At 42.1% G+C, this 21,259-nt stretch overlaps 1 protein-coding gene across 1 annotated transcript in view; it reads right to left on the reverse strand.

Moving 5' to 3' along the window:
* LOC144686788 (low-density lipoprotein receptor-related protein 1-like) overlaps window positions 1–21,259 on the reverse strand; it is a 1,926,687-nt gene that overhangs the window by 624,788 nt on the left and 1,280,640 nt on the right. The window contains exon 32 of the mRNA XM_078552493.1: window positions 3,641–3,790. Coding sequence (XP_078408619.1) covers window positions 3,641–3,790 — 150 coding nt within the window. The remainder of the gene's footprint in view (window positions 1–3,640; window positions 3,791–21,259) is intronic.

Genomic DNA, 21,259 nt, shown 5'->3' on the forward strand with positions numbered 1-21,259 from the left:
ATAAAACCTCTTAAATCTGTTTTATTTGATAACAATTAATTTAGAGCTCATTATTGCTTTCATTAAGTAATGTAAATTGAATGTTGAAATTAGTTATATAATTAACCCTTAGTACACCACAGATTAGTTATCTTATTGAAGCCTGAGTCTGCCAATGACATTGTGGAAGTAGTTTTGACTTTTATTCTTGGCAAAAAATAGATGATAACGAACCAGCAGTTTGCTTAAAACTCAGATTAGACAATGCGTGAAATGGGCTATTGATTCAGCCAGAGATGAAAGTTGAAATTACCCCCTATGAGTGAAGTAATTCATTATGAGATACCATTCCTATGCTGATATAGGTCCAATGTCCAAAATCCAGCATCCTTCGGACCGAGAATGTGCTTGATTTTGGATTCCTCGTCAGTGGAACAGGCAGCTTTGTGTCTGGAGAACAGGGAGGGCTGTGGGAAGGCAGCTCTTAAGTGCTGCAGTGGACTCAGATCCTGTGTGCTCACTGTGTGATCCCTCTGGGATCAGCCCGCGAATGACCTCTTCATTCCCCTGCTTACCCTGTTCTGGGAACAGCACCCCGATCACCCCGAGAGAAAAATGTCTGGTTTTCGGACAGCCGGATTTGGGGTATTGTACCCGTTCATAAAATCGCTTTAAAGGTTCAACTGATTGTTCATGATGCAGTTAGGTAAAAGTTCACATTTCTGGACTTCATTTACCTATGAAAATAATCTTTTGGATCAGGGTTTTAGTGAATCAAAGTTTCTCCCACCTTCAAAACAAATATTGGGAGTTGAAGCAAAAAAGAGCCAAGTAGGGTATTTTCAACCTTTAAAAGTTCAGAAGCAGACACATTAGTTTTATCTGTAAGGCTGAATACATAAAAATGAAGTCCAGTAATCAAAACTGGAGGAAGAGTGGGGGAGGTAATAAAATGTGGCGTGGTAAAGGAAGACAGAGGGAGTGAAAGTATTTAACATTTTTTTTAAATTTAAAATTGGTCAATTTCAGTTGCAGTAAGTTATTAGTACAGCTATAAAGCTGAAGAGCCTATTACTATAAATATGATTTTTTTTGTCAGTTATCAAACCTGGATTTTCTTTGGGATTAAAAAGAAATTTCTATGACTAGCCAATCTTTGATTTCTCTTAGTCTGACACACATGGAAGACTTATTAGAGCTGTCTCTGCATCTGGGTTGAATCCACAATTAGTTCAATTGTTCTAACCATCCCCTGTATCCACTGGCTGACCTTGATTGCCAAACACTGATTGTTTCATTATCAGAAATGATATGTTATCAATCATGCCTCACACTCAAAGTGACCTCCAAGAGTAGTGAGAAAACAGTAAGAGAAATACACACCAAATGTATAATCTGATCACAGTGCAAACTATTAATAATGAGTTGTGAGATATTAGGCTAGATATTCATACTTTTAGATGACATCAGTAGTAGGAAAAATGTCAGGATCAATTACTGGGGACAGGATAAGAGGGCACTTGGAGATCATAATATGATTAGTAGGGTCAACACAGTTTTATGAAAGGAAAATTGTGTTTGACATATCTATTAGTATTTTTGAGAATAGAACTAATACGGTAGAGAATAACAAACCAGGGGATTTAGTATTTTTCGATTTTCACAAGGCATTTGATAAGGTGTCACACAAAAGGTTGTTATGGAAGATTTGGGCTCATAGGATTGGGGGTAATATATTAAGATGGATTGTAGATTGATTAATGAACAAAAGAAAAGAGAGGGGTCATTCTGAGATGGCAGGGTGTAACTAATGGAGTGCTGCAAGGAGCAGTGCTTCAGTCTCAGCTGTTTACAATTCATATTAATGACATAGATGAGGGACTGAGTGTAATGTACCCAAGTTTGCTTGTGATATGAAGATAGGTGGGGATGCAAGCTGTGAGGACAACACAAAGAGGCCACAAAGGGATAGAGACTGATTAATTGATTGGGCAAAAGAATGACAGATGGAGTTTAATATGGGAAGGGAAGAAATTATCCATTTTGCTAAAAAGCAAAGCAGAATACTTTTTCAAACTAGTAAATGTTGGTGTTCAGTGGAATTTGGTTGTCCCCGCGTACAATTCAAAGAAAATTAACATGCAGGTACAACAAGCAATTAGGAAGGCAAATAGTATGCTAGCCTTTATTGCAGGGGACTGGCGTATAAGGATAAGGGAGTCTTGCTGCAATTATAGGGCTTTGGTAGGACCACACCTGGAATATTGTGTACAGTTTTGGTCTCCTTACCTAAGGAATGGTATGCTTGCCGTAGGTATAGGAGGTGCAACAAAGGTTCCTTAGATTAATTCCAGGAATGAGAGGGCTGTCCTATGAGGAGAGATTGATTAGAATGTGCCTTCATTCTCTAGAGTTTAGAAGAATGAGAGGTCTCACTGAAATCTCACTGAAATATATAAAACTCTTAGCAGGTTTGACAGGTCGATACTGAGAGGCTGTTTGGCTTGGCTGAAGAATCTTAAACTAGCTGTCAGAGGCTCAGGATAAAGAGTCAACCAAATAGAACTGAGATGAGATAATTCCTTCATTTATTGGGCTGTGAATTCTTAGAATTCTCTACCAGAGAGAGCTATGGATGTTCAGTCAATTAGTATATTGAAGATGGAGATCAATAAATTTTGGGGTACTAGGGATGGATAAGGGATATGGTGGGAAAGCGAAGTTGGTGCAAAAGTTCAGCCATTGTCTTAATTGAATGGTGAAGATGCTTGTTGGATTGTACAGCCTACTCCTGTTCCTACTTCGTAGATTCTTAACACTTGAAATGTTTGTATCACATTTTTATGTTTTAAAATAACAGGCATTTCTATGCCTGTTATTTTAAGAGGCATTAACCAATGTAATGCCTGTGCTAAATTAGGAGAGTGTCAAAAAAATACTTTAAACAGTTCTGAACCATTTTCACCAACAACAATTTCGAGATTATAGTTTAAGAATTTTTGAAAGGCTTTAGGAATCCTTTTTATCACTGATAAACAGTGTGGAGGATAGCATTTCCTTCCAAGTGGTAACTGGCAGTTGCTATTAGCTTTATACATTTTGACCAGAAAAATGCTCTTGACTCTTTGTGGGGAATGGAGGCCATAAATACAAGAATAAATACAAGGGAGTCAGGATAGGAGCTAGAAAAACTTCTTTAGACATATTTGCGAGATTGTGGAATTCACTACCATGATTTGTGCCTGAGGTAAAAACTGTCAGCATTCAGAATTAAGTTAGATGGGTCATGAAGGAGGAAGCCGGGTAAACATGATTAAGGCTACTTGCTCGCATGGAGAAGCTCTGTTCCTCCCCCCAACATAGGCTAGTTAGGCCAAATAGCTTGTTTGCATATTGTAAACTTCTAGATTTGAAAGCAAAGAGAACTGTTTGAATGGTGCCGGATGCTTCAATCTAAATAATATAGCAAGAGCATTCTTATTTCATTATGTTCAAAATAAGGAAGTGTTTTTGGCAATAGTCTCTAGGAGTAAAATTCCTCCTGACAACAATTGTTTATACTTAAGTCACCAAAAATATCAACAGGAGGAAGTTTAGCCCCCAAATTAGTAAAGTGCACGTTCCAACAAATACTTTCATATCATAATATTTTTATATTTACCCATAATAGCCAGGGCTGTTGCTTTGGTTAAGTATTGTGTCATTGAGCTGATCACTTCTAAATTACCACCTTCCAGGTTACATCTACTTATGATTCCAGTTCCAGAATTAATCCAGTACAGCTTGTTTTCAGCATAATCAATTGAAAGGCCTGTAAGTAAATAATAACATTTTTAATTAAAGCATGCGCAATTCAGGTAAAACATTATTTTAAAGCAGAGTTGTATTTTTTAAAATAAAATGTAGGCTAGAAGTTTAGTCTGAATCTTAGCTAAAAGTATAAAAATAATCACTAATTCATTCAAACCTCTCTACCATGGATTTCTTTCTGCTACAAGTAACTGCAGCAAAAAGTATTATGATTTTGAAACTTTTGGAGCAGTTTAAGTAAATATGCTTTTAAAATATTCAACACCAGTGAATTTTCTGCCAAAGAGCAAATGCTTTGCCATATAATATGTAGGCTAAAATTGCAGTTGTATCGCCAAAAAAGGGTGCATAATGGTTTACTCTTGAATGTTGCTAAAGTGACATGTTAATCAGCCACACTTAAAATTCAGTTCTGATGCAAGGTCAGTGACCTGAAATGTTAACTCTGTTCCTCCCTCCACAGATGGTGCCTGAATTGTATTTTTCTTTTTATTTCAGGTTTCCAGCATCCTTAGTGTTCAGCTTTACACTTAAAATTTGCTGTTTTGAGATAAGTCCTGAATTTGTACTGTAAGCTATTAGTGAATAAAAGCTTAATACACTTGTCTAAAATCCTCCTTTTCATTATTTTGATGGAAATGTTAACTGTTTATAATATATATTTATAATAATTGGTTAATACTTTCCCTAAATTAATGGAGACAAGAATTTCAGATGAATAAGTTAAGCAATCATACATACAAGGTAGATAATATTTGTGTCACTGGATATGTTATCCTCAATGCTGGACGTATAAGACAGAATACAATTTTGTTTGGCATAAAACAATTGGGTCTAATCTTCTGAGCAGTGGCAATCACCACTGGATTGCTGCTCCGCTCCTATTTTTTTTACACTAAGATGGATTTCAGACCTAGACTTCCAAACCAGGCCTCCTCAGAAATGTGGAGTATACCTGGGAGTCCTTCAACGAAATGCAGGATTGTCAGGGGAAATGAAGCCACGCCCCCTTTCTAACTAGCTGCCGCATTTCGGTAAGTTTTCAGTCACTAACACAGTTGAAAAGTTTTGGAACATTTAAATAACTTTTAATTGTGTTAGTGAATGAGTGTGAGTGAGGCAAGAGGGTAAGTGGGCAGGGCAGATCAGATGCTAGCAGAGTGGAGAGGCAGGGCAGGTAAGGTGGCAGGGTGGGCAGGGTGGCATAGTGGTAGATTGCAGGGCAGTAAGATGGCAGGGTATCATTTTGGCTGGGGTGCTGAGGTTGGGTCAGGTCGGGTCAGGGGGTGGTCAGAGGGTTGGGGGGAGTCAGAGGATTGGGGTTGAGTTGGAGGGACGGGTGGGGATTGGAGGGGCATTTCAGAGGGTCGGTGGGAGTCGGGTGGTCAGTGTGAAGTCAGCTGTATAAGAACAAAGAACAAAAAGTACAGCACAGGAACAGGCCCTTCGGCTTTCCAAGCCTGCGCCGATCATATTGCCCGTCAACTAAAACATTTTGCACTTCTGGGGGCGGATCCCTCTATTCCCATCCTATTCATGTATTTGTCAAGCTGCCTCTTAAACACCACTATTGTACCTGCTTCCACTACCTCCTCTGGCAGCGAATTCCAGACACTCACTACCCTCTGTGTAAAAAACTTGCCCCGCACATCACCTTTATAGTTTTCTCCTCTCACCTTAAATCTATCTCCCTGGTAATTGACTCTTCCACCCTGGGAAAAAGCTTCTGACTATCTACTCTGTCCATGCCACGCATAATTTTGTAAACTTCTATCAAGTCGCCCCTCAATCTCCGTCGCTCTAGTGAGAACAATCCGAGTCTCTCCAACCTCTCCTCATAGCTAATAACCTCCAGACCAGGCAGCATCCTGGTAAACCTCCTCTGCACCCTCTCCAACGCTTCCATATCCTTCTGGTAATGTGGCGACCAGAATTGCACGCAATATTCTAAGTGCGGCCTAACCAAGGTTCTATACAGCTGCAGCATGACTTCCCAGCTTTTATACTCAATACCCCTGCCAATGAAGGCAAGCATGCCATATGCCTTCCTGACTACCTTATCCACCTGCGTTGCCACTTTCAGTGACCTGCGGACCTGTACACCCAGATCCCTCTGCCTGTCAATGCACTTAAGGGTTCTGCCATTTACTGTATAATTCCTGCCTGTATTAGACCTTCCAAAATGCATTGCCTCACATTTGTCCGGATTAAACTCCATCTGCCATTTCTCCGCCCAAGTCTCCAACCGATCTATATCCCGTTGTATCCTTTGACAATCCTCTTCACTATCTGCAACTCCTCCAACCTTACTTTGCTTGAGGCCAGACTTGGCATCAGTGAGTTTCAGAAATTAGAAGGCTTTAAAGCATCGCTTCTAGAGTGAACTCCCCATGATGGATTGAGTGGGAATTCAGGTGGTCATTGCTCGTATTTTTCTTTCTTTCATTTTTCAGCACAGTACAGCTGGAAAGTGCATAGTTAATTGTGAAATGTACAGGATTTCACCAGCAGGGAACTCACATGTGAATTGAAAGACTTTGCAAGATAATGGTTAAAATGGTTAAAGCTCTGTGAGTCTTTACTGAGGGTTGGGGCCAATTAAAAGTAAGCATTTGCAGAACAGAAATAACAAGGAAATTCATTAATTTCAGAGAGGATTAATAATCAAACACAGATCTATTGGTCGTCTTCTTGGTGCCACAATTATGGTATTTTTGACACGTCAATTCATGTCTACCAAATATCCTCATGCTGCTGTCTTATGTTTTAGGCCAAATCAATGTCTGATGCAAACGCATCTCCATGCTTAAGGGTGTCCAAGTTAAACTACTGAAAAATCCACATAAGTAGATTTATTTTGTTTGCCGGATAGGCAGGGTGCATGTAGCCACAAAGGCCACTTATTGAAGCACAGGAAACTCAGTTGCAGCTCGAGGTAAATTAAATCTTAGAGCCTCTTAAGTGTGTGTAAGGATATTGCTGAAGCTTAACTCAATAAAACCATGGCGCTTAGGAGCAAAAACCAATGGTAAACTTCCTGGGGGCTCATCTATATTGGAGTACCGTATCTACTGGGACATTGAGTTGATAGGGCACCTGAAGCCAAATGGAAAGAAACACAAATCCTAATATCTGCTCTACTCCTCTCCAGCCAGTAAGAAGCCAGGCTGACTGATCAAACATCAGTAGTGCTGTCTGACTCAGGTGTTTCAGGATCACAAAGTCTGACATGGAGGGTTAATTTGATTCATTCTCTCATCACAAACAAGGTGTATGATCTTGACGCAAAGAAACTCTGCTTATTTAATACTGAGACCCAGCAATCTATTTTTTAAAAAATTGTTTCACGGCATTTCCTGATTAAAGTTGAAACCAAAAAGAATAACTGTATTCAGATTTTAAAAAATATTTTCAAGGGGTTTCCACTTAGTTATACTGATTTTTAAAAAAAATACAATTTGATTAAAGGCAGCATAACTGATGCACAAGATTGCAGAATTTGTGCAATTTGAGTTTGGGATGAGTCTAACAGCCGTGATCTGTTGAGCTGTTTTTTCAGTCACCCTACTGGAAACAGGCCCTGCTCACAAAACTGCCCACACCCTCAAGATGAATTCATCAGATTTGGAAGTTTCTACTAAGTGGGCTCGTTTACAGGCCTCCAGGGAGGCTTTAAAAATTGAGTTGAAAGTTTGGGGCACAAGGACACAAAAAGGTACTTTGTAAAAGCTTTTAAATTTGTTGTTTTTTTTTATTTTACGAAGAAATTGACCAATGTACTTCAAAAAAATGCTTGTTTTGGTGGGAAATCTATGGGGAGAATTTTCTCCCCGTCGGGCGGGCCAGTTGGGAGTGGAGGTGGGTGGGCGCCGCCCACGATCGGCTGCGAGCCGTCATTTTATGTGGGTGGGCCAATTGAGGCCCGCCCAGCATGACGCACAGCCGGTAGCGCTCAGCGCTATCTGTGCGGGCAGGGGGAGGAGGGAGAGTTGGGGCCTGCGCTCTTCTGCGCATGCACACGTAACAGCGCCGAAAGCTCCCTGAGGCACAGAGCTGCCTCAGGGAAATTAAGGACTTAATAAAAGTTCTGAAATATAAAAGGTAAAAATTATTTAGAAATGTCCCCTCGTGACATGTTCATATTTATGAAATGGGCAAATTTTATTTATTTATTTATTTAATAAAACCTTCAGGAAACCTCATCCCGCCCGTGGATGAGGTTTCCTGAAAAACGCGAAGGCCGTTTGGGCTCTTCGCCTGCCCGCCATCCTTAAGGTTGGACAGGTAGCATGGATAAGTACTTTAATTGGTTTTTTAATGGCCTTAATTGGCCGCTGACATTTCGGCGGGCGCACAGCCGCCTCTGGTACGCGCCCGCCAAATGTAATTTCTAAATGACGAGCGCTGACGTTGGGACGCACGCCTGACATCACCGCGCATCATTTTACGCGTAGGCGTGCTGGACCCGCAGCCGCACACTGACATCAAAATTCTGGCCTATGTTTCTCCTGTTTTGATCAAAAGTCACCAAGTTAACACTTTCAAGTATATAAAGGAAAATGCTTCAAAGTAAAATTTTGTCAGAGAATAAAATTGCACTTTAAAATACTGCCAGATTGCACTGGTTCATGGCTGACTTTGCATTCTGCAACATGCAGATGAGTTTGAGCAACAATTTGAGTTAGTAAAGGGGAAACAGACACAATATTGGGCACAATGTGCCCCAGAACCAACAATTGCATCCAAACCAGAAACTGTATCCCGTTATATCCAGAACTCAGGACAATTCTAAGACTTTGCGAGTTAAATTCTTCATGACTGCAGCAGATTGAATCGTGTCAGCTAATTATAACAATGGCCCAGAACTTCCGATCTCCGGGTGGCCACACTCCAGAGGTATCCTCCCAAGATGTACTGGGGAGCCCTTTGGAAGTGCCCATGTGCTGACTACACAGGAATTGCCCAGGAAGTTTGGACTTCTGATGGGCAATTCCCCTGAGTCTGGAACTGAGTTAGAGTTGGAGACTTCGTATGGTTTTGACTCACTTGCCAGAATAGTTACCCAGGCAAAGTTAGAGGATTAAAAAGTTCTAACTCCAAGTAGTGACCTCTGGCTCCCCACGGGACCCTTCAACTACCCCCTCCTTGCAACCTGATTACACTCCCCAACCTGTGTATCCCCCTGAACCCCGACTACCACCAACACCCCACCAGACACCACACTACCCCACGAACCCCCCCAACTACCCTCTCTAACCCCCTCAAGTTCACTGCCAAATCCCTCAACTACCCACCCAACCATCTGACTATCCCAGGGACCCGACTACCGCCCCCCCCACCCCCCCGACCACTTGATTACCCCAAGATCACCCGACTAAATCTCAGACTCGTCTCTCCGCCCCCCCCGCCCCCACCAAACCCCAATCACCCCCAATCCACCCCACCCATTCATACTCCCATCTGCCACCCTACCCCCTCACCCACTTACTACCACCCCACCTCCTCACCCACTGTGGTAATCTGTTATATGAAAAATGTTATATTGGGAGATCACATGATCTTAGTATCCAACAGAAGAGTAGCGCAGGCTACCTCTGTAGTCAGTATTCTATAGTTAGAGTCTGTAGTGTGGAGAAAGGGTTTGAGTTGTAAGCACACAAGTGTAGTTGCTGAATGCTTTTGTAAATAAACAGAATGTGTTCCGCTTAAGAAGTGTCTACTGACCTACTCTGTCTATTGTACCAATTTGGCCATCCAAAACAAGCGTACAACCCGGATCCACAAGTCCCAATGAACTGGTAGCCAGGATCCACCACTCTAGGGTGGCTTACCTGCCACCCTAACCCCTCACCCACCCGTCTACACCCTCCCTCCTCACCCACTTTCCTTATGCGCTTAGTTCTCTCCGTAGCTTCTCAAAGTGACTTTGGGATCTTTAAACTCTCTCCTTGCCAGGATACTGCAGCGAGTGCTTTAAAAAGGGTGTGTGGTTTGGCTTCCCCCGACAATCCTGAACTATGAAGAAGGGCTCCCAGAACTGGTACACTCCCCATTTCTGAAGAGGTCTGGTTCATAAATTTGGAGCTCCATCTTAGTGCAAAATAACAGGAGCGGAGTGGAAATCCGACGGTGACTGTCACCCCTTGGAAGATTTGGCCCATTGTCACACTAATTAAGAGAGGACCTCTGACTTACATACTCAGACTGATATGTACATTAACATTTAGCGAAGTGAAGTAAATCTACTGTTGATCGTAATGCATCATTAAACTCTCTCAAGGAGGGTAACAACTGCTTAGTCATTAGTCAGCTAACCAGCATTGATTTGTGACTTCATCTGCAAATAGTAATTACTAGGAAGTTCTCTTGAACATTGTGGTGAGCATCACAAACCACAATAAAATTTGAGTGTCATGCCACCATCTTCATGACACAATATGCAAATACACGATCGTCCTTCAGGTGATGGTTCCACCAGCTGGAAGTGCAGAACTTCAGGAGTAATCATCTGCTTTATTGCCCAACCCAGGTTAGCACTAAATCCTGGATAAATGAGCATATTTGCATGCCTGACCTCAAACTAATGCCTGCACAGGCTGTTGAGCAAACATTTTCTTTCAGCAAGGTAAAGGGCCCTATGCAGAAGAACTTGCAACACTGCTTAGATATTTTAGATGCTGACGCCACTGACATCAAAAGAGCCCACATAAGTGGTTCTGGCAAGAAAGTGTGTCAGCTGTAAGTGTTATTCCCCTGGTGAACAATAGGTTGAAATAGCCCAAAAGCTTTTTCATTGCACTTATTCCTTGCTTTTGCCTCACATGATCCTCACAATTTGGACATGGCTCTTGCACATAGTTTGCTGGAAGCTCTTCTGCATGCATATGAGAATAAAGAATAGTTCAGACACGTGTTATGCTTTGGGATTTTGATATTTCTTGTCTGCCTTCAGCAAAATACCTCTTTCCCCTTATCAATACAATTGAAAAAAAGTCATGTCCAAGCCCAAATTTTCTCATCTTTAACTCTTATCCCTGTAACCTCCTCTAGCCTTGCATCTCAATAAATACCAACTGCTCTTGCAACTCTAGTCCCCTGTTCCTTCCACTGCCCTGTGCTCCATCAGCAACTGCAGAGCCATTATCTATCATGCCTCTGCACTTTAGAATAGTCTTATTGTGCTATCTGTCAACACACCTTTGAAAGCCTCCATAAAACTTACCTGTTTGACCATAGTTCTGATTGCTTCTGCTAATGCCATTCCTAGCTCCAGCTCAATGTCCACTATTCCTCCCTATAGAGTACCTATAGGGGTTGTTATATAAAAGTGCACTGTTGTTGCTTATGTTATTGATCAGAAAACCAAGTTATTGATATATGAACGTAATTGCATTAGCTGCTTGGATTTTGTCAACAGTACCTTCAAGATTCCCCCTTGTGTTCTGTCGGAACATAATACTGCACTTGGCATCAAAGCATGATGCATGGTGTGCATTGAGGGAATTGGGGGAAGGGAAGAAAATAGTATGATAAAACTTATGTATAGCAGCCATTTTAATACAATGTTACCTAGGTAAGGGACCAAAATTCCTTGTACAAGACAGCATAGAAGTTGAAAAGAAGGAAAGCAGCATTTATTTTATTTGTTCTTGGGATGTGAGCTTTGCAGGCAAGGTCAGCATTTATTGCCCATCCTTATTTGCCCTGAGCAGATGGTGATGAGCAACATACAACTAACTGGCTTGTTAAGCCATTTCAGAGGACAAGTGGGAGTCAGCTACATTATTGTTTGTCTGGAGTCACATATAGGCTGGATCAAGAAAGTGTGAGAGATTTCCTTCCCTGAAATACAGTAGTGAACCAGATGGTTTTTTTTATGACAACCTGATAGTTTCATGATCATTATTAATGAGGCTAGCTTTTTATTTCAGATTTATTAATTAATTGAATTTAAAATCCCCCAGCTGACATGGTAGAATTTAAACGTATGCCTCTGGAGCATTTGTTTGGGCCTCAGGATTACTAGTCCAGTAACATTACCGCTATGCTACTGTCCCATGATCTATTTAATGAATAAATCAAGTTGCAGTGATTAGATAACATCATGCTTAGGAATAGCTTTTACCTCATCTCCTAGGTACCATGATACCAAGGCTTGGTTCAGAGTGAAGCCATAGCAAAGAAAGTACAGAATGAACTCACATTGCACCACAGATTTTGACAGCATTGTTATCGATATTATATTTGTTGTTTGAGGTCAATGGAAAGAAGGGAGATACAAATAAACCTCAAACAATGTAGAAATAAAAAAAAAATGAAAGCAAAAAAAAAGTAAATCTAGACGAGAAGTTTAAAAATATGGAGTAAGGAAGAAAGAGCTTAGACTAAAATTGGCATGCTTCCCAGGACAATGGCTGATGTTTTAAGGCACACGTCTTGGAGCTCCTGCTGGAGAAATTCTCACACCATCTGCAAATTTGGATACATATTTCTAGCTGTAAGTATAAACTTTGGCAAACAAAAAAGGACTTGCATCTGTATTATTACTTACTATACCAAGAATAACTCCAAGCATGTCACATACAATAATTTCTATTTTTATTATCCTGTTACATAGCAATCACTGGAGCCGATTTATATTAACTAAGGCACCAGAAATCTGAATAGGGTTAAATGCAACAAGGAGGGAAGAGGCCCCTGTGGCAAATAAACACCACATCTATCAGGCTGAAGGGCTTGTTTCTGTGCTGTAGATACTATGTAAATCAATGAATAATTGAGTAGTGATTGAGCGACAAATGTGGCTCAGAACACAGAGAAATCCTGGAGGATTTCCTTTTTCTTCAAAATATTGCCATTTGATCTTGCTTCCAATGGGCAAATGGGCCCTCCATTGGCCATCTTATTTGAGAGGAGATACTCCCTTTATAATGTACTGAAGTACTAGCCTAGGTTATATGCTCATGTCTTAAATAGACCAGACCAAGAAAGTATGACAGATTTCCTTCCCTGAAACACTAGGCGACTTGAATTTATTGCTACCATTGAATTATGTCACCTAGCAATTTCTAGCTATTACACTTGCTCGCAAAATTATGACATCCATCATTGCCAACATCATCTATCTAGATTTAGTAAATTTCTAATTCATTCCTACAAGATATAAAATTTAAGTTGAAAAATAAAAGTTAATGATTTATGCAAAACAACTTTTGAATACTGCCACAAAACTGTTCATATACAAAGATAAAAGCAAAATACTGCGGATGCTGGAAATCTGAAAGAAAAATAGAAAATGCTGGAAAAACTCAGCAGGTCTGACAGCATCTGTAGAGAGAAAAACAGAGTTAATGTTTTGAGTCTGTATTTAAGATCGCATTTGAAAAAGCTAGTAGATTGGAAGTGCGTATGCACTCACTGGCCTGGATTTTATGGGGCATTGGTGGCCTCATCCACAGGCCGGAAAGTCAGGGGCAACTGCGCCTCAGCCAGTTCTGGGAGCCCTGACTCCATTTTTATGTGTTGCAGGCAATTAAATAACTGTAGTTGGGGGTCCCATCCCTTTAAAGGAAGTCTTGTCCCAAGAACCGCCGTCAAACCGGAGAGCCGACCGGGAACAGTGGCAACTGCTGGGGCTGCACCCAGGTGGCAACAGCATCAATGGAGGAGTCACTTGAATCCTGGTAAATGGGCCGGCAAGCCGAGGTCATTGAAGCAGGCCCCAGGAGTGGGGGCGGGGGAGGGAGTCATTCTCAAGGGCAGGGAGGCTCCTTCCAAGGGTGCAGCCCTTGCCGCTGGGAGAACCCTCTCTGGTTTTCAAGGTGTCCAATCAGGAGAGGCCATTCAATATGAGAAGGCACCCCACCATGGCAAACTGCCCATCCACCATTGACAAAATACCAGTCGTGGCAGGAAGCGGCCCTTGAGGGCTTCAATTAGCTTAATGGCGAGAGGGGCATCCACCACCTGCACCACCGCTGGTAAAATGCTAGCAGTGGCAGGAATGTCATGGGCATGCCAGCCCCACCATCTCAGCCAATTTTTCGCTCCCTTCCCCCCTGTCTCCCAGCAGGGCCCTGGGCCCCAAAATATCTCAAAGCATGCTCCAAATAATTTTCCGCATTACTTGTAAAACTTGACTTTGATTGTATGCCAAATACAACATGGCTTCCCTACAAGATTGTACTTTGACATGGTTTATTTTGTGTTCAAACACAGCTATTAACATTTCCATTTGAAAGTGTGTGTGTGTGCACCTCCTGCATAAATTGCATTTTCATAAATCTGTTTAAGCATTTGCCTCAAAAACTGTGCACTACATAGTAAGATAAACACTATCCAGTATTTATCATACTTTAATAAATGCTTGAGAAGCATTAAAGAATCATATGAACATGCAAATTAGGAGCCCCTCAAGCCTGCTCCGCCATTCAATAAGATCATGGCTGACCTGATTGTACCCTCAACTTCACATTCCCGTCTACCTCTGATAACCTTTCACCTCCTTGCTTAGCAATAATCTATCTAGCTCTGCCTTAAAAATATTCAAAGACTGCTTCTCTTTTGAGGGAGAGAGTTCCAAGGACTTACTACCCTCTGAGAGAGAAAAAAAAAATCTCCTCATCTCTGTCCTAAATGGGCAACCCTATTTTTTAAACAATGAGCTCTAGTTCTCAAAAAAGGAAACATCCTTTCCACATCCACCCTGTCAAGTCCCCTCAGGATCTTATTTGTGTCAATCAAGTCACCTCTTACTCTTCTAAATTCCAGCGGATCAAGTTTAGTCTGTCCAGCCTTTCCTCATAAGAAAGCCCACCCATTCCAGATATTAGTCTAGTAAACCTCTCTGAACTGCTTCTAATGCATTATATAATGCATGCATCTTTCCCTAAATAAGGAGATCAATACAATCACAGTATTCCAGATGTGGTCTCACCAATGCCCTGTATAACTGAAGCATAACCTCCCTACTCTTGTACACAATTGCCCTCATAATAAACAATAACATTCTATTAGCTTTGCTAATTACTTGCTGCACCTGCATACTAACCTTTTGTGATTCATGCACCCTCTGCATCTCAAAGCTCTGCAATCTCTCACTATCTGAATAATATGCTTATTTTTCATTCAGCCTGCCTTAATGGTCAACCTCACATTTTCCCACATTATACTCCATTTGCCAGCTCTTTGTCCATTCAGCTAACCTATCTATCCTTTTGTAGCCTCCTTATGTTCTCTTCACAACTTACTTTCCTTCCTATTTTTGTGTCATCAGCAAATTTAGCAACCATATTATTGGTCCCTTCATCTAAATCATGCATATAAATTGTGAAGATTTGAGGCTCCAGCACTTAACCATGTGGCACACCACTTGACACATCTTGCCAACCAGAAAATGACCCTTTATGCCTACTCTCTGTTTCTTGTTAGATAGCCAATCTTCTATCCATGCCAATATATTACCCCCTTCACCATGAACTTTTATTTTCTGCGGTAACCTTCGATGAGGCGCCTTCTGAAAATCTAAGTACAGTACATCCACTGGATCCCCTTTATCCAAGCATCTGTTACTTCTTCAAAGTACTCAAATAAATTGGTTAAACATGATTTCCCTTTCACAAAACCATGTTGACTCCGCCTGATTATCTTGAATTTATCTAAGTTCTTATAACATCTTTAATAATAGCTTCTAACATTTTCCCTGTGACAGATTTTAAGCTCACTGGCCTGTTGTTTTCTGTCTCCCTCTCTTTTTGAATAAAAGAGTTACATTAGCTATTTTCTTATCTAATGGAACCTTCCCGAATCTAGGGAATTTTGGAAAATTGAAACCAATGCATCAACTGTCTCACCAGCCACTTTTAAGACTCTAGGATGAAATCCATCAGGACACAGGGACTTGTCAACCCACAGTTCCAACAGTTTGCTAAGTACCATTTCCTTGGTGATTTTCATTTTCTTGAGTTCCTCCCTCCTTTCCGTTTCCTGAATCCTTATTACTCTTCATCATGATTGGCCATTGGTCTCTGCAGACCCCCATTCCCTAACCCCAGGTGGAATTTAGTTCCAATGATGGGGGGTCTCTTCCCCCTAAACACCCCCCTTCCCTGGCCCAAACCAGTTGAAGGACTGATGGGAGACCCACGTCACTTCTGTCTGGGAGGCCTGACACTACTTAAGTGCAATCAGGTACTTATATGACCAGTGTCGGCCTCCTACATGCAAAACTCCCCAGTAGGGTGGAAATCCCACCCCAAAGAGCTGTTGGCCAGTCAAAGGCTGACAGCTGTCCATTTCCAACAGTGCCACTGGGCACAGTGGCTGCTGCCAATAATGCTTTGAGGCCTTCACCAGAGATTGTCACTGGATTCCTGGAGACAGGTAAGTGGGGCAGAATGGGAGTCACAGGGAGGGAGTTGGCCAGCGAGGGGTGCGGTGGAGGGGAGGGCGGGGGTTTGGATGCAAGGGCAGGGATATGGCTTTCAGCACCCCCGACCTTTCTCAATGCCCGTTCCTTCGATCATGCTTGACTTTCCTCTGTCAACAAAGGATCTCCTGGAGGCTGCAGGAAAATCTGATAGGGTTTGCTGTTATATCCCGTTATCTCGTTATATCCCCGAGCACCATTATATCCTGGTGAGCTCAGAGATAATTGGTTTTAGGTGGCTCATTAATGAGCCCCATTGACATCCCACCACCAGCAGGTAGGGTTCCGACATCGAGCCCTTCCCATCCTCACTAAATTAGGGACAGTTTCCCTGACGCCAGGATCAGTCACAGGTACGTCTGAACCAATTCTCCCACCTTCCCCCACCCCTGCCCCACCAACCCCAGCCCTGCCATCATGGCCACTCTGGCGCGCTCCATTAAATTCCACATCCCACCATGTCTGTTACTGAAATCACATTGTGTAAAATATTTTTTCGCAAATTGCACAGTTCAGCTATTTTGTTAGTGGCTCAGAAGTAATGACAAAGCAAAGGTTTAAATCTAGGGTGGAATCGTCCCAGATTTGCACTAAGTGCGGTTGCGGGCGTGTTGGCCGCAATGGCAGCTTTTCGCACCATATTGTCTCATTCCCGCCTCAGTAATCATGCAGCCACAGGAAACACACCATCTCGCTGGTGGGTGGCCTCCAATTTTCCCGCCATGCCGTTACCTCACCGCTTCCTCACTCAGGGTGCCATACTTAAACTGCAGCTGCGTGCGCACTTCTCAATGTTTGCAGCCCAGGAGGGCACCTGTGAAGATATGGCCCCAAAAGCCAAGAAGAGTGCAGCCCCTGATTCAGTGACGCATCCCTGCGATGCCTTCTGGACACCGTGGAGGTCCACCGTGATGTCCTCTACTCCAGCTCTGGCCGCAGGAGGTCCATCAGGCTCACCACTCTGGCTTGGGAGGTGGTGGCAGGGTTGGTCAGTACCCATGCTGCACACAAGAGGCTGGCCATCCAGTGCATAAAACAGATAAACAATCTTATCTGTGCCACCAGGGTAAGGCAACCATCTCATCATTCTAAACTCTCACACTCACAAGGCCATCACATATTCACTGGCATCTCACTCACTGCCAGCTTAAGGGACATCACCACTCACTCTCTCACACACACCCTCACATCTTCATCTGGCCTCATCTCCTCTGGAGACTGCCTCCTCAGCCCTCACCATCTTCAGGCCACTTGCACAGATCAACATGTGCCCCACATACACCTTGGGATACCCTCCTTCCCCAGTACAGCCCTCGCCCTGCAGCCTTTTCCTTTGCCTAAGGCCACTTCTCCCCCTTCTTCAAGCAAGACCTAGCCCTGTAGCTGGAAAAGCCACCCCGCCTTACGGCTGGGTCTGGTAGGTAGAGACTTGCCTGTAAGCCTCTCTAAAAGTCATGTGGTGCTGCCTGCGAAGCCTGGCACTGATGATTGTGAGTGTTGCCCGAAGAAAGGTAGGCAAACAAACCTCAAAGTCCCGAGCGAAGTGCAGCTCGCCAGGTGCACGTTGCTTGTGTACAGTTGTGAAACATGTCAGTGTGCAATCATGCCAACGTGCCCAGATGATCCAGCGTGGGGTTGTTCTGGTGAGCAGGGCTTATAATGATATGCAGATGTATTAAAATGACATTCCCGACATCTGGCAGTGGGAAACGCGGCCCGCCATTGACAGGCAGAGCGGACAATCGCAAACTGGTTTCATGGCGTCACGATACTGATTTTTCGCCTTCCCACCATATTGTCCGCTCACGCCCGCCATGACGCCTGAGACCAACAGGGATGGAAAATTCCGCCCCTAGTTTTTGAACAAAGAGGAACCAACTGTTGTGGAAGAATAACTGAAACACTGCCAAATGCATTAGTTTACACAAAGCACAGCAGTAAATTAAACCTATATGGTGTAGTTATCTTCTTAGAAAACTGCAAATAGAAATCAGGCAGTAATGACCCATTGTGCTTATCTTTGAACTGGTGTAAGATTTACTTAATTAACATTTAACCTCTCAGTAGCCAATAAATCATATATATACACAAAATACAGCAGGATACAAATAAAATCGATGTAAGTCACACAGGGGTCAATTTTCATTGCTTTCACCTGGTGTTAATGGAGAGGTAACAACCACCAGATGGTGTCAGTGGCATTAACACTCTGTCAACACCAGTAATATGACCGGCTCCATCTTAAAGGCCATCTAGTTTCAGGCGATCGGCCCCGTTTTATTATGGTAATCAGAATCCTGTCCCGTAGATAAGTTCCTGATGGCCATTTTAGACCAGAACTTGTGCCATAATGTGGTCAGTCTCCGAGGCAATGGAACTGAAGAGGCCCACAAAAGGCAAATGGTTAAATTACAGTATTCTGTTGGGCTGCTGCTGCCTCGGGACCCCCACCCTCTGGAATCGTGACACTCCGACCCCCCAACTCTGTCATCATAACTCATCTTGCTGATGGTTACCCCAACCCAGTCCTGTGTGGTGCCCTGCAGCGATATTTAAATGAGGCCAAGGACTCAAACTCGCCGAGGCCACTTCAGCAATTTGTCATCCAAAAGTCAAAATTGATGCCACACAATTCAAATATTTTAAGAAAAGGCAAAAAAATAACTGAAGTGAACAATAAGCTATTCAACTTTAGATTGTTTGACACTCTACAAAAATAAAATACTGCTAGATATCTGAACTAAAAACAGAAAATGCTGGAAATGCTCAGCAGATCAGGCAGCATCACTGAAGAGAAACAGGGTTAACGGCCGGAATTTTCCAGCTCCTCACGCCAGCAGGATCTTCCGGTCCCACCGAAGTAAATGGAGATTTCAATGGCTTGCCAGTCCCGCTGTGGTGGAACCCACAGCCAGGGCGGGGTGGGGGTGGGGGGGGTCTGGAAATTTCCGGCCAACATTTCAGGTCAATAGCTCTTCATCAGAACTGAGGAAAGATAGAAATGTAATAGGTTTAGAACAAGTGAAAAGTGGGGAAGGGAAGGAAGAACAAAAGGGAAGGTCTGTGATAGGGTGGTGGTCAGGAAAGATTAAATCAGATGGTTTGATTACCTTATAAAATATTAAACTGCAACTTTATAGGAATGGCAGAGGCCTGTTTTGCATTATCTGATGTTTATAAGTGACTCTATTTAGAATGAAATCATCGAAGGCTAGTTTCACACTAACAGCAATTTATCTCTACACAACAATTTTAGTTCAAACAATATCAGCAGAAATCTCATAAAAGTAACTTCTGTTAAAACCTCAGCTTGTTTTTTGGTTTAGCAGATCCTACTACATTCTCAGCAGATCTGGTCCTCAAAATTAGTTTTTGATGCTTGGATTATTGAGAGATGTGATGGAGACTAAATAGGTCAATAAACAAGGCTTTTGTATCTTCAATATACCTAAACTCCATGAGTTTTGCAGGTTGAATGATGTGAACACAGTAATCATACCTAAGTGAGGCCATTTACATTTTCTATGCATTTTAAATTCACACTTCGAATGGTGTCACAGCAATATCCCATCTCACCCGAGATTCACATATATTAACAGCTCAACCTAATTTATCTAATAGCTGGATTTCAGTTTTGCATTTATATAAACATTTTAAAGAAATTTTCAAGTTATCTAATAATGCAAGTTTAAACACTTTTTTTATAAGCATGACTATCCAGGAATAAAAACGCATTTATTCAAAATTATATTGCAATGAATAAATATCGAGTATATGGTGGTTTATGTCTTTTAATATTTTCACTACAATAAAATTGCATTGCAAATAGTGCAATGTAACAAAGAATGGCAGAATGCAATTAAATGTTCTGAAAGACATATGGGTTATAAAACCGACATCTGCCATATTAGGTTGAGCAACATTATATCACCAAATTTTCATTGTTTCATCTTTTCCTTTATTGTTTTCAATCCATTCATTATAATCTAGCTCAAGTATTATTATGAAGTCCATGCAAAGTTAATATTGTTACATCCACAGCCCTATAGACTCTCAGCTTTCTACACATCAGAGCTTCCTGATGACGCTATCATGCCACCAATGTGTAAAAGTCCAAACAAGAGTACTTTTTCCTGTTTATTGTGTTTCTGGGTTTATTTAACAGCTGCTGCTCAAAAATGGAAAAGTGTTCTCAAATTTACTTCAGCTGATTAACTAATGATGAACATGAAATCAGTAAAAGCAAAAAAAAACACCAAATCCACCATACCAGACAAAATGAGAATCATATTTAGCCACTCAGCATGAAATCTGGGAAAGGAAAAACATAACAGAAGAAAAACATCCTGAGTTCTGATGAAAGGTCACAGACCTGAAACTTAAACTCTGTTCCTCTTTCCACATGATGCTGCCAGACCTGCTGAGTATTTCCAGCAGCATTCTGTTTTTTTTTTAATCCTGCAATCACTTAAGGGGGAAAAAGAGCTGGGAACCTCTTCTCTGAGTCCCTTAGGCAGTGAAACAAGGCACTAGGAGATCACGACAGCTTATAATTCTGTCATTTTATCCCAAAGTTATAAATGATAAATGATAGAAAATTAACTGATCACACGTGCTTGCAATACAATCCTCCCACACTTCTGAATAAGTTACATGGCTATAAAAATAGTTAGATTATAATTTGGAACACCCAACATAGCTGTCCAGAAATACATTGCTACTTTGTGCATGTAGCTTCTAGCTGCTATCATCTTTAAAAAGCATCTGAAGTACCTATCTGTTCCAGACACTGGGCCCTGTTGGTAAGCAAATTGGGGCCCCAAGTCATTCACTGGACCTCACTTGCCATGTAGGGACAAAACCAGAGGCCGCTAGAAGTCCAGGCAAATAGGAGCCCAATATTTAGGGCCTCTGGGCCACCAAGAATGTGATGGCCCATGATTGTAGGGTTGTCTGTTTTCCACTCACAGCCCACTGGGAAAATGGTAATAAGGCCTAGCCATCATTCTGGCCTCGGCCTGCTGTTGGCACTTATTGCGTAGC

This window comes from Cetorhinus maximus, chromosome 11, assembly GCF_964194155.1.
Source record: "Cetorhinus maximus chromosome 11, sCetMax3.hap1.1, whole genome shotgun sequence".
Classification (NCBI taxonomy): domain Eukaryota; kingdom Metazoa; phylum Chordata; class Chondrichthyes; order Lamniformes; family Cetorhinidae; genus Cetorhinus; species Cetorhinus maximus.